The sequence below is a fragment of the Dendrobates tinctorius genome, unplaced genomic scaffold (assembly GCF_039654945.1).
Source record: "Dendrobates tinctorius isolate UK_male_01 unplaced genomic scaffold, ASM3965494v1 ptg000290l, whole genome shotgun sequence".
NCBI classification, from domain to species: domain Eukaryota; kingdom Metazoa; phylum Chordata; class Amphibia; order Anura; family Dendrobatidae; genus Dendrobates; species Dendrobates tinctorius.
Window position 1 is genome coordinate 4,292,760 of NW_027361957.1, and position 13,818 is coordinate 4,306,577.

The following is a 13,818-nucleotide window of genomic DNA, read 5'->3' on the forward strand; positions in this document are numbered from 1 at the left end:
GGCTCCCTGCTTGGAACACGAAACGTGCTGGGAGGTGGGTGGAGTTAGTTTATATTACAAAGAGCGGGAAGAGTTTAGGGATTCAGTCATTCAGTCACTGGGAGTGAGTGAGGATGCAGAAGGACAGAGAGTGAGACAGAGAAGATCCCCGGGAGCGGGATGGATGAAGGAAGTGCTGCTGCAGGCCACAGTGACCTGGGTTTGCTGGCACAGGAAAGAGACATAGAAAGGAAACCTGATTGTTCCATAGAAAGAAAGGATTAGTACGGAACATGAGGAGTAAAGGAGAACAGAGGACGTGGGTTAGAGGAGAATCCTTCCTAGAAGTTCTAAACGCAAGGCCGGGGCCCGGTCCCCGAGGTTGTATGGATACTAATGATCCTGCAGCAGACACCGGAGGAGTAGAAGTTAACAATACTTTATTCCCACATCAGATTTGGGGGCACAACAGCAACTGAATAGTGAGCCGGGACTAGGAAGCAAGGAGTCCCCGAAGCAGGCTACAGCTGTCTGCCGTACAAGGAAAGTTCATAAGAACATTGGACAGGAGGAACTCCAGTGTAACTTAGTACTGGGAGTACTTCATATATAGGCGCTATAAGAGGAGACGTTCAGAAAGGCACATGTTGGCGGAGTGTTGGAAAGGAGTATTCCATCTGGCCTGGAGGTTGACTGAGTCCCTGACCCGGAGGACACAGCACGGAGGCAGGCATCGGTTTGCACAACAGACTGTGAGTAAAGCTTTGGAACTACATGCTTTGGTGTCCTCTACTTATTCCTGCGCCAACACGCCCGGCACTGCTACATCCTGGTGCCCGACATTGCCTCACCTACGCCTTCCCTTTGCTTCTATATCTACACTGCCCTGGGACTACAGCTCCACCTGTGGTGAGCTATAACATCTTTGCTGCGTCATACCACCAGTCCCAGAGGATCTGCATGCAGCGTCGGCTTAACATCTCCCTTGCCGAACACCACAGGTGGCGTCACGAACTATTCATTTAATCCACTACATTGCACCATTCAAATCCCCCTTTTTACATTGGGTGCCCAGGGCCACGGACCGGGTCACCGCTGCTGTGACATTCCCATCTGAGAGACCGGCCCGGTACCGAGTACCCCGCAGCCCTGGGGGGGGTGTCCCATGTCAGTCTCACAAAAAAATTTAACATGCAGGAACCTTATAGATGACTTTGTCTCTGGAGTCATTCTCTTTCTTTTCTTCTTCATCTTGTCCAGCACGGTCATTATAATGCTCCTGAATGAAAATATTTCTCTTTCTTTTCTTCTTTATCTTGTCCAGCAGTGTCATTATAATGCTCCTGAATGAAAATATTTGCTCTACACTGAGCCCCTGAATAAATAATTGGCTTGTTACACTAAATACCGCCATCGCAGTAAATCTCCAGGCTAATTACACTAAATACCCCATCACAGTAAATCTCCCCCAGGCCCGTTACACTAAATACCCCATCACAGTAAGTCTCCTCCCAGGCCCGTTACACTAAATAACTTATCACAGTAAATCTCCCCAAGGCCTGATACACTAAATACCTCCCGTTACACTAAATCTTCCCCAGGCCCATTACACTAAATACCTTCCGTTTCACTAAATCTTCCCCAGGCCCGTTACACTAAATACGTCCCGTTACACTAAATCTTCCCCAGGCCCATTACACTAAATACCTTCTGTTTCAGTTAATCTTCCCCAGGCCTGTTACTTTAAATACCTCCCATTACCCTAAATCTTCCTCAGGCCCATTACACTAAATACCTTCCGTTTCACTAAATCTTCCCCAGGCCCGTTACACTAAATACCCCATCACAGTAAGTCTCCTCCCAGGTCCGTTACACTAAATACCCTATCACAGTAAATCTCCCCAAGGCCTGTTACACTAAATACCTCCCGTTACACTAAATCTTCCCCAGGCCCGTTACACTAAATACCTCCCGTTACACTAAATATTCCCCAGGCCCGTTACACTAAATACCCCATCACAGTAAGTCTCCTCCCAGGTCCGTTACACTAAATACCCTATCACAGTAAATCTCCCCAAGGCCTGTTACACTAAATACCTCCCGTTACACTAAATCTTCCCCAGCCCCGTTACACTAAATATCTCCCGTTGCACTAAATCTTCCCCAGGACCGTTACACTAAATACCCCATCATAGTAAATCTCCCCCAGGTCCATTACACTAAATATCCCCATCACAGTAAATCCCCCCTGGCCCGTTACACTAAATACCTCCCGTTACACTAAATCTTCCCTAAGCCCATTACACTAAATACCCCCATCACAGTAAATCTTCCACAGGCCCGTTACAGTAAATCTCCCCCCCACACAGTAAATACCTCCCAGGCAGTAAATACCACCAAGGCAGTAAATACCTCCCCCACACACAGAGTAAATACGCCCGACACAGTAAATACCTCCCCCCATGGCAGTAAATACCTCACCCACACAGTAAATGCTTCCCCCCACAGTAAATACTTCATCTCACAGTAAATAACTCACCCACACAAAAAATACCACCCCCACGACAGGTAAATACCTTCATACACATGGTAAATACACCCACATTAAATACCTACACACACAGTAATACCCCGCACAGTAAATACCCCCCACACACAGTAATCACACCTACCTCCCCAATCTTCGGTGTCTTCAGCTCTTGAGCACTTACCACTAGAGTTGAGCATTCCGATACCGCAAGTATCGGGTATCGGCCAATACTTGCTGTATCGGAATTCCGATACCGACATCCGATATTTTTTCAATATCGGGCATCGGAATCGGAAGTTCAAAGTTGATTGACAGCCGAAATTACATCATCATGATGCGCGGTGTGTGCGCATCATGATGCGCCGTCATTTCGGGCCTTCCGGGGGTCTCTGCCGGCCTGCCGGGGGGCTGTGCCGGCCTGCCGGTGGGCTGTGCGGACTGCCTGGGGTCTGTACCGGCCTGCCGGGGGGCTGTGCCGGCCTGCCGGTGGTCTGTGCACCCTGTGGGGGTCTGTACCGGCCTGCCGGGGGGCTGTGCCGGCCTGCCGGGGGGCTGTGCACCCTGTGGGGGTCTGTACCGGCCTGCCGGGGGGCTGTGCTGATGTCCGGGGGTCTGTGCAGGTATCGTCCGATGGGACTACAAGTCCCATCGGGCGATGCCTGCTACCATGACAGTGATTGACACATTAGCCAATGATGGGACAGTAGTAGTCCCATCATCCGGCTAATGTGTTAAATGTTAAAAAAAAAAAAAATACTACATACATACTACATGCATGCTACATACATACCACATATATACTACATGCATGCTACATACATACTACATGCTACATACATACTACATGCTACATACATACTACATACACTCACTGGCCACTTTATTAGGTACACCTGTCCAACTGTGTGTTAAGACTTAATTTCTAATCAGCCAATCACATGGCGGCAACTCAGTGCATTTAGGCATGTAGACATGGTCAAGACAATCTCCTGCAGTTCAAACCGAGCATCAGTATGGGGAAGAAAGGTGATTTGAGTGCCTTTGAACGTGGCATGATTGTTGGTGCCAGAAGGGCTGGTCTGAGAATTTCAGAAACTGCTGATCTACTGGGATTTTCACGCACAACCATCTCTAGGGTTTACAGAGAATGGTCCGAAAAAGAAAAAAAATCCAGTGAGCGGCAGTTCTGTGGCCGGAAATGCCATGTTGATGCCAGAGGTCAGAGGAGAATGGGCAGACTGTTTCGAGCTGATAGAAAGGCAACAGTGACTCAAATTGCCACCCGTTACAACCAAGGTAGGCAGAAGAGCATCTCTGAACGCACAGTGCGTCGAACTTTGAGGCAGATGGGCTACAGCAGCAGAAGACCACACTGGGTACCACTCCTCTCAGCTAAGAACAGGAAACTGAGGCTACAATTTGCACAAGCTCATCGAAATTGGACAGTAGAAGATTGGAAAAACGTTGCCTGGTCTGATGAGTCTCGATTTCTGCTGCGACATTCGGATGGTAGGGTCAGAATTTGGCGTAAACAACATGAAAGCATGGATCCATTCTGCCTTGTATCAACGGTTCAGGCTGGTGGTGGTGGTGTCATGGTGTGGGGAATTTTTTCTGGGCACTCTTTGGGCCCCTTGGTACCAATTGAGCATCGTTGCAACGCCACAGCCTACCTGAGTATTGTTGCTGACCATGTCCATCCCTTTATGACCACAATGTACCCAACATCTGATGGCTACTTTCAGCAGGATAATGCGCCATGTCATAAAGCTCGAATCATCTCAGATTGGTTTCTTGAACATGACAATGAGTTTACTGTACTCAAATGGCCTCCTCAGTCACCAGATCTCAATCCAATAGAGCATCTTTGGGATGTGGTGGAACGGGAGATTCGCATCAGGGATGTGCAGCCGACAAATCTGCGCCAACTGTGTGATGCCATCATGTCAATATGGTCCAAAATCTCTGAGGAATGCTTCCAGCACCTTGTTGAATCTCTGCCACGAAGAATTGAGGCAGTTCTGAAGGCAAAAGGGGGTCCAACCCCTTACTAGCATGGTGTACCTAATAAAGTGGCCAGTGAGTGTATATGCTACATGCATGCTACATGCATGCTACATATAACATAGAGTAACATACTTACCAATACTTGTCACATTGTTCCCCGAAGCCATTGTCTTTTACAGAATAAATATTAACATAACAAACCACAAAAATACTCACCCACGATCCGAAGCAGTCCACGAGTGTGTCCCACGACGATCTTGGGTAGAGAACTGCAGCATCAGCTGATGCTGCCGCTCTCTACGGGCTGCAGGAATCCAATGACGGAAGGTAGGTATCCTTCCGCACTGTATTCCTCCGCCACTTAAAAAAAAAAAAAAGTCCCTAGTCTCACTTTATGGTAAAATTCCCACACAGCTTTTACCATAAAGTGAGACTAGGGACTTTTTTTTTTTTAAGTGGCGGAGGAATACAGTGCGGAAGGACTGCTTCGGATCGTGGGTGAGTATTTTTGTGGTTTGTTATGTTAATATTTATTCCGTAAAAGACAATGGCTTCGGGGAACAATGTGACAAGTATTGGTAAGTATGTTACTCTATGTTATATGTACTGTATGTCTATGTATGTCTTGTATGAATGTATTGTATGTAGCATGCATGTAGTATGTATGTAGTATGTATGTAGCATGTATGTAGTATGTATGTAGCATGTAGTATGTATGTAGCATGTATGTAGTATGTATGTAGCATGTAGTATGTATGTAGCATGCAAGTAGTATATATGTAGTATGTATGTAGCATGTATGTATGTAGTATGTATGTAGCATGCATGCAGTATGTATGTAGCATGCATGTAGTATATATGTAGTATGTATGTAGTATGTATGTAGCATGTAGTATGTATGATGCATATATGTAGTATGTATGTAGCATGTAGTATGTATGATGCATATATGTAGTATGTATGTAGCATGTAGTATGTATGATGCATATATGTAGTATGTATGTAGCATGTAGTATGTATGTAGTATGTATGTAGCATGTATGTAGTATGTATGTAGCATGTAGTATGTATGTAGCATGCATGTAGTATATATGTAGTATGTATGTAGCATGTAGTATGTATGTAGCATGCATGTAGTATGTATGTATGTAGTATTTTTTTTTTTTTTTTTACATTTAACACATTAGCCGGATGATGGGACTACTACTGTCCCATCATTGGCTAATGTGTCAATCACTGTCATGGTAGCAGGCATCGCCCGATGGGACTTGTAGTCCCATCGGACGATGCCTGCACAGACTCCCGGACATCAGCACAGCCCCCCGGCAGGCCGGCACAGCCCCCCGGCAGGCCGGTACAGACCCCCACAGGCTGCACAGACCACGGCAGGCCGGCACAGACCCCGGGCAGTCCGCACAGCCCACCGGCAGGCCGGCACAGCCCCCCGGCAGGCCGGCAGAGACCCCCGGAAGGCCCGTACAGACCCCCGAGAGGCTGTACAAGGGCAGGAAAGGGTTTTTCCAATTCCGATACCGGAAGTCTCATAGACTTGAATGGGACTTCCGGTATCGGCATCGGCGATACCGATACTTTTTTTAAAGATCGGCCGATCCATTCCGATCCGATATTTTGAAGTATCGGACGGTATCGCTCAACTCTACTTACCACCAATGTGCGCCTCTGAGCGCCGGCAAGTGATGTCAGCAGCATGATCATATGACCTGATCACGCTGCTGTAGTCACTCTGACCTGGAGGTCAGAGCTTCAGTTGTACTCATGTCTGAAAGCTAGGCAAAACTGACAACTGTGGGCTGCAACCCTAAGCTGTCAGCTTCAGCAAGGCTAGTTATCAAGAATAGAGCAGTCACCACTCTGTTTTGTAATTATTTAAATAAATAATTTTAAAAAAGGTCGGGGGTTTCCCCATTTTTGCCAACCAGCCTTGCTAAAGCAGACAGCTAGGCGTTGGTATTTTCAGGCTGGGGCCATAGATATTGCACCCCCACCTAAAAGTAGCAGCCCGCAGCCGCCTAGAAAAGGCAAATTTATTAGATGTGCCAATTCTGGTGCTTTGGCTGGATTGTTCCACTTGCCCTGTGGTGGTGGAAAGTGGGGTTCATATTTGTGGGGGTTGATGTCACCTTTGTATTGTCTTGTGGCATCAAGCCCACAGTTCTGTAATGGAGAGGCGTCTATAAGACACCTATCCATTACTAATCCTATAGTTGTATGGTAAATAAAGACACAGCCAGAATAAAGTATTTTATTAGAAATAAAACAAAACACACTTTTTAATTTTTATTTAAAAATAACAAACAGTTCTTTTCACCTAATGCCCATTCCATTGAATTCCTCGTCTATTGTAATAAAACAGGTTATCAAAAATCCAGGAGAACTCACGCTGTCTTTTTTATGTATTTATAGCACAGGCCACGGCTGATGAATTGTCCCATCAGATATTGCCTGCTCTCACTGTTATCAGTTTGGTATCATTCATATGTCATCAGTGTGCAAGTGTGCAGGACGTTTTGCGGCCCATGCTGCTGTTAAAAACCGGACATGTTAGCCGCTAGCGTGTTTTGCCCACAGACACACACACACGGTCCATGGAAACACACTGAGACCCCCAGACCCGATGAGAGTGGGGGAGCTGAGAACCCAGTTGTTCAGTCATATACAAGGGAAAGGGGAGACGGTCACCCAGTACATGAACGTCCTTCAGGAATTATAAACGACCATCGAGCGGAAGGACGGAGTAGGTGTGGGACCCATTGACATCACCCTACGTGACCTTTTAGCGACCGGCTCTCCTACTATAAAGAATACTGCCCCCGCGGCTACTATGCCGTGGCGGTCATCGCGTACCTTGAAGGACATGACCCCCCATAAAGGGGAAGAGGACTCCTGGGTCCCGGGCATCCAGGATACTCGGGGCCCAGGGCCAGTTAAAGCATCTCAGGGGATTTCCCAGCTGTGGAGTTCCTTGCTGTTGGCGGAAACATTGGCCGTCAGGAGATGTCCCAGAGCACCACTGGAGAAACGGACAACCAGGACTGCTGTGTGCCATTGCACAGCTTGGGGACTGTTCTACGTCCCCTCGGGGTAAAATATCCCTACTCCTGACATGGCGGGGGTGCATGGGGGGTGCTTTCCTCAAAGGAAGGGGGAGCGCTAATGTTTATGCTTTGGTTTAAAAATGTTGAGAGTGGAAAAAAAAGTTTAAAATGTTATACGTATTAAAAAGTAGTATGTGTTGAAAGAATGTATAGTTATTGTAAAATGTTAAAAATAAGAGAATGTTCAACAGGTCCCGGGTACTGGAGTAAGAAAAAATGCTTACCATGACTGATCTGAGCTGAAGGTGCAAGAAAGTGTAGAGAATTGAAACAGACCGTGGTCCATAGATCAGATCCTGAGTATCAAAAATACCCCAAAATGAAAGAGGGAAGTTTGCGGTGATCTGGTAGGCCTGAGCCTCGGTCGTGGCACTCCAAATTTAAAAAATGGTGTTGAAATTGAGAAACGTGGGAGGAACATGCCCATTGAGAAGTTCGGGTGGTCCTATCCCAACCAGAAGGAATTGTTATAGAGGCATACGCGCCAGCGAGTAGCCATAAACTACTCGGAGCATGATTGCTCCTGGTTCTGTTTGGCTCCCCGTGTATCATGGGCTTTGCATAACGACCAGTCAGACAACAGAAAGTGGGGAAGCTTGAGAAGGGAAAAGTAAGGTCAAGAGATTGTCAAGGACGACAATGGTAAAAGGAAGGGAGTATGTAGGGAAGGGGACTGACCTATGGACCTGTCTGCAGCAGGAAGAGACAGAGAGGAAGAACTCCGGGAAAGACTGGAAGGAAAAACAGTCAGGAGGGTGTCCCTGACAGGAGAGCTGCAGGACAGAGGAAGCCTGGGGGTACCAGACGTATGGACTCAGACAGGTCAAGCGCTGTGGTGGTGGGCCTAAGGCAGCCACAGTGAGTCACGAGGGACATCACTGTAAAGGACAGAGAAGAATGTGAAAGGTACCTGGGCGTAGAAGCTGTTGTGCTGCTGTTCTGCTGCTGTGGTCATCGGGAGGACAGCCAATAAAGAGGACCTGTTGAACGCACATCGGTTTCTGTCTCCGGTTTGTTCGCGGCGAAAAAGGGACCACCGCCCAGTCGGCACACGTACCTACACGAATACGGGAAATTTTATAACAGTAGTGCAGAGAACTGTGAGAAACTTTCTATAGAAGATTGATATTCCTATATATACCAGTGTGAGTGGCATTGCTATATAACAGTTTATAAGGACTGTAAACAAGTTGATTCTCATTCATGACATTTTTTACACATTTCCAATCATGCCAATGTGAACTTGAATTCCTGGAGACATTTTTATTCTATTTATTTTTATTTATTTATTTTACTCATTTATATAGCGCCATTAATTCCACAGCGCTTTACAGACATTATTGGCACTGTCCCCGATGGGGCTCACAATCTAAAACCCCTATCAGTATGTCTTTGGAATGTGGGAGGAAACCGGAGTACCCAGAGGAAACCCACGCAAACACGAGGAGAACATACAAACTCCTTGCAGATGTTGTCCTTGATGGGATTTGAACCCAGGAGTCTCTATGTTCTCATGTTTGCGTGGGTTTCCTCCGGGTACTCAGGTTTCCGCCCACATTCCAAAGACATACTGATAGGGAATTTAGATTGTGAGCCCCATCAGGTACAGTGCCAAAGCTGCAGTGCTAACCACTGAGCCTCTATCATGAGTGAACTAATAATAGTTAGTAGGGAATTACTGGCTGAAGTTTTTGCTTTCATTTCTATGTAAATACTTTTATGCCCAAAAAGTCAAAAGTATTGTAAGAGGGACATCTTTATTGGTTAACCAGAAAACGTATATTGCCAAGCCTTCATAGCACAGAGGCTCCTTCATCAGGCAAGTCTATTTGACAAAGGAGCCTCTGTGCCCTGAAGGCTTGGCAATATAATTTTTCTGGCTAACCAATAAAGATATCACTCCTAGAATACCTTTGTCTTTTTGGCTATAAAAGTATTTCCATAGGTACCACAATATAATAATGTTGTATTTTCATTTCTTAATGTTATTTCACTAGAATTACCACTAGATGGAGCCATACCCATTCTTGTAGCATTCACACTAAATATTTTTTCTAAAGAGCAAGAGTATTCCTCATTTTATGGAGTATTTTTTAGCCAATTAATAGTAAATTAACTGTAAGCAGGTAAAGGTAATATTAAAAACTCAGAATTACATTTTATGGCTAATGACGCTTTGGGATCCAATCACACATTCATGTCTTAATGTACAGGTGACATAAATCTGTTTGTATGCGATGCTCTATTAATCAAAATCATTTGTTTCATCATCACCGCATTCCAAAGGCCATTATATGTCCATTAAAATGCAAAGTAAGTTTGAATAAAATCACTAACATCACATAGTATATCATTTCACTTGCTGCCCTGCAGTAATGAATAGGAAGACTTAAGGGAAAAGCAGGCACATCCACTTATAAAAATGGTGTCCTTTATTGTAGATCCATTAAAATCAGTTCTGTTGGCTCATAAAGACATTTCTGACGCGTTTCTGGTGCTTCAAAATGCCCTTAGTCATAGAGATATTGTCAATGCTATGTCAGAAACAAAACCACGATCAACCAGTCAGAAAGAATCAGGCATAATATATTCCATTATCATATACCATACTTCATCTTATATACATATCATTAATGTAATTGCATTGTGGCTTTTTGGGAATTCCTTCTGTTTGGCTGTATGTATTCGTTGTAAGGATCCAATACATTTCTCTTACGAACACCTTCTGTTGCCCGTCTCCACCCCAGGACAAGTGACCTTTTCAATCCCATAACAATTACCTTTATGTATTTCTGTAAAATGTTTTGGTCACTCACGAATATGTGCTGTTATTTTTATTAATATTATACTAGCTTGGCCCGTGCGAAATTTTCGCACATTGGTCGTCGGGGGCGCAGGCAATTTCAAAAAAAGCAAGCTGGTCAAATGTAAATATATTTCATGAGATGATGAACACAGACAGGTATTTATATATGTAGATTGGTAATACAATAAATTGGTTTGATAAGTAGAGGCCAAAAAATGTCTTCCAGTTGAGGTGCCACCTGCAGGTCATTGTTTCTTTCTGCAGGTTTATGAAAATGAATGTTTAAACTGTATTTTGTGATCAAATCATGGATGTGTGGTTTGTTTGTCTATTTTCTTGCTGAAGGGGCAAGTTTACCTTTCAAATGGTGTATCATGTGTGTGGGGCGAAGTAATCAGCGAAAAAGCAGTGCATGTTTGCAAATGTGTTTGCACATATGACTCACCATTTGTGTGTGTGGGGCGAAGTAATCACCGAAAAAGCAGTGCATATATACAAATGTGTTTGCATATGTGACTCACCTGTAGTGAAGTGTGCAATCCTTCAATGTGCCTGAAAGAGGCTGGGCAAGCACTTAAGCAAGCTGGAAAGACCCCAAGGCAAATATTTGGATTTGTTTGTGATGTCTGTAAGCAGCTTTGTGGCAGTGTGCTTTGAGGTAGTGTGGTGCCACCTGCAGGTCATTTTTCCTTACTGCAGGTTTATGAACATTATTGTTTAAACTGTATTTTGTGATCAAATCGTGGATGTGCGGATTCTTTAGCTATTTTCTTGCTGAAGGGGGCAAGTTTACCTTTCAAATGGTGTATCATTTGTGTGTCTGGGTGGAGTATGAATGGAGATACAAAGTAATCACTGAAAACAGTGATTAGAAATAATAGAATAGATACAGTATGTGTGCAGATATTCTTTTCTTTAATCTCCTTGTTGTGCATCCAATATAGCATAAATTACATTCTGTGCATTCCATGCAATAAACAATGTGATCAGAATCGCAATTCCTAAACACCCTTATGTCATATTCCCTACCATCTGACAGGGCTATAGATTTCTTCTTTTTAATAAATGGTTATATACTGTATTTTTTCTACGCAAGTGTGAAAACCTTTTTGTGATAGCCAGGTGCGCTTGTCATTTTTACATTCTGTGTGTAAACTAGGGAGAATTATATTTCCCAAGGCATTACCTTTCCTAGCCACTATTCTATACCCATCTTCCAAAATTTTAGTAATAAAGTGTCTTGATATAAAATGAGAATGTATTTATTAACAATTCTTTTTATAACTTTATATTTTTAACTAAATAGGGTACTGAAAGTAGATATTGCATTGTCATCTAAATTAATTTTTTGGGGATTTTTGGCATCCCTGAGTAAATGTTCTCGTTTTTTATCCATAAGTTTTTTTTTAAAGAATTGCAAATTGTAATATCCCTATTTTTATAAGATCTATTATTTAATCTTTTTTAACCCCTTCACGACTATAGATGTATTTATGCGTCATGGAAGGGAAGAAGTTCCCGAACGATGAAGTATTGGTGCGTCATAGGGTTTAGTTCACTTCTGAGCAGCCAATCACAGCTATTTCAGTGTGTCAGGCAATGAAATTGTCTGAAAAACTGAATTCCAGCTATGATCAGTGCTATAACTGCAGGTGCCAGGGAACTGCGGTGTCAGCAGCTCCACCTGATGTCTGATTGCACCAATCAGTGGGCAGTTTGACCCCACAGTGCACTTCCTCATTCTAACTTGGAGATGTTGCAGAGCGGTCACTTTTTTTCTGCTGTGTATCTGCTGGGCCTTGTAGTGCAACAGACTCCTGGAAGCATGTGCCATGACTGCTGCTGCTGCTGTTGCTGAAAGAAGAGAGATGTTCCTGATCCATTCTTGTCCCCTGCTTTTTCCTAATCCACTCCTTCCCCCCCCCCCATCTGCCACTGAGCCCTAATCAGTACTTGATTACTCAGTTTTTGGCAGTAATTTTCTTGTGCGTGCGTCCTGCAGCCACCGAGCACTGATCAGTAGAGTTGAGCGAAACGGGTCGAACAATTTCAAAAGTCGCCGACTTTTGGCAAAGTCGGGTTTCATGAAACGAAACCCGACCCTAGGATGAGGTCGGCCACGAGGTCGGCGACTTACGCGCCAAAGTCGCGTTTCAAAAGTATGTTTAGCGCTCTTTTTCAGCCAATCAGAATCCACAGACACTGTGGGCAACGTGATGACATAGGCAGGGGTCGCCACCATCTTTGAGAAGGGCATGCAAGTGATTGGCTTGCTTTGGTGGGCATCACAGGGGTTATAAAAGGGCGTGCACGCCGACCGCCATCTTACTTTTGCCGATCTTAGCATAGGGAGAGGTTGCTGAGTCTGTAGGGAGAGCGTTAGGCAGGGAAGAAGACAAAAAAACTGCTTCTGCTGCTAGCGATTTTGCCTGTGCAACACACCAGTCACTGTGTGTGTAGTGCAAGGGGAGGCTAGATTGTGGTGGATCAGCGGTGTTGGTTGTTAGGCTGCCTTCTAAGGCTTCCTGACAGCTGCATTGCTGTTTCCCCACTGCTCTGCAAACTGCTTTTTTAAAAGCAATCCCAATTTTTTTTTTGTCCTGCTAAGGTACTGAGCGTGCATTTATTCACACCATACAGCGGTGTACGCTCCTCACACAGTACCGTGTAACGGCTGTTATCACAGCCACAGTGAAGCTATCTGTGTGTCACTGTGGAAGGATAAGTGGAGGACTTGTTCCGTTCTTACAGACCTACACTCTAGGGAGATTCCTATTCTGCCCAATTCTACAATTCACTTTTTTCACACCTGTGCCATCGAGCCTGTGACATAGCGCTCTGATATTCAGTGGGCCTCACACAATCCAAAAGTGTCCAGTGTCCACAAGTGTCTGCAGAAATTTAAAATCTCCCTTATCCTTTAGTCACTTTTTTCACACCTGCTGCATCGAGCCTGTGACATAGCGCTCTGATATTCATTGGGCCTCACACAATCCAAAAGTGTCCAGTGTCCACAAGTGTCTGCAGAAATTCAAAATCTCCCTTATCCTGTAGTCACTTTTTTCACACCTGTGCCATCGAGCCTGTGACATAGCGCTGTGATATTCAGTGGGCCTCACACAATCCAAGTGTCCAGTGTCCACAAGTGTCTGCAGAAATTTAAAATCTCCCTTATCCTGTAGTCACTTTTTTCACACCTGTGCCATCGAGCCTGTGACATAGCGCTGTGATATTCAGTGGGCCTCACACAATCCAAGTGTCCAGTGTCCACAAGTGTCTGCAGAAATTCAAAATCTCCCAGAAATTCAAAATCTCCCTTATCCTGTAGTCACTTTTTTCACACCTGTGCCATCGAGCCTGTGACATAACACTGTGATATT

At 44.7% G+C, this 13,818-nt stretch overlaps 1 protein-coding gene across 2 annotated transcripts in view; it reads right to left on the reverse strand.

Annotated features, from left to right (window-relative positions):
* KRR1 (KRR1 small subunit processome component homolog) overlaps positions 1-13,818 on the reverse strand; it is a 107,225-nt gene that overhangs the window by 73,906 nt on the left and 19,501 nt on the right. For both annotated transcript variants that reach the window (XM_073559995.1, XM_073559994.1), the window contains exon 2: positions 8,543-8,689. In XM_073559995.1, the coding sequence (XP_073416096.1) occupies positions 8,543-8,689 (147 nt within the window). The remainder of the gene's footprint in view (positions 1-8,542; positions 8,690-13,818) is intronic.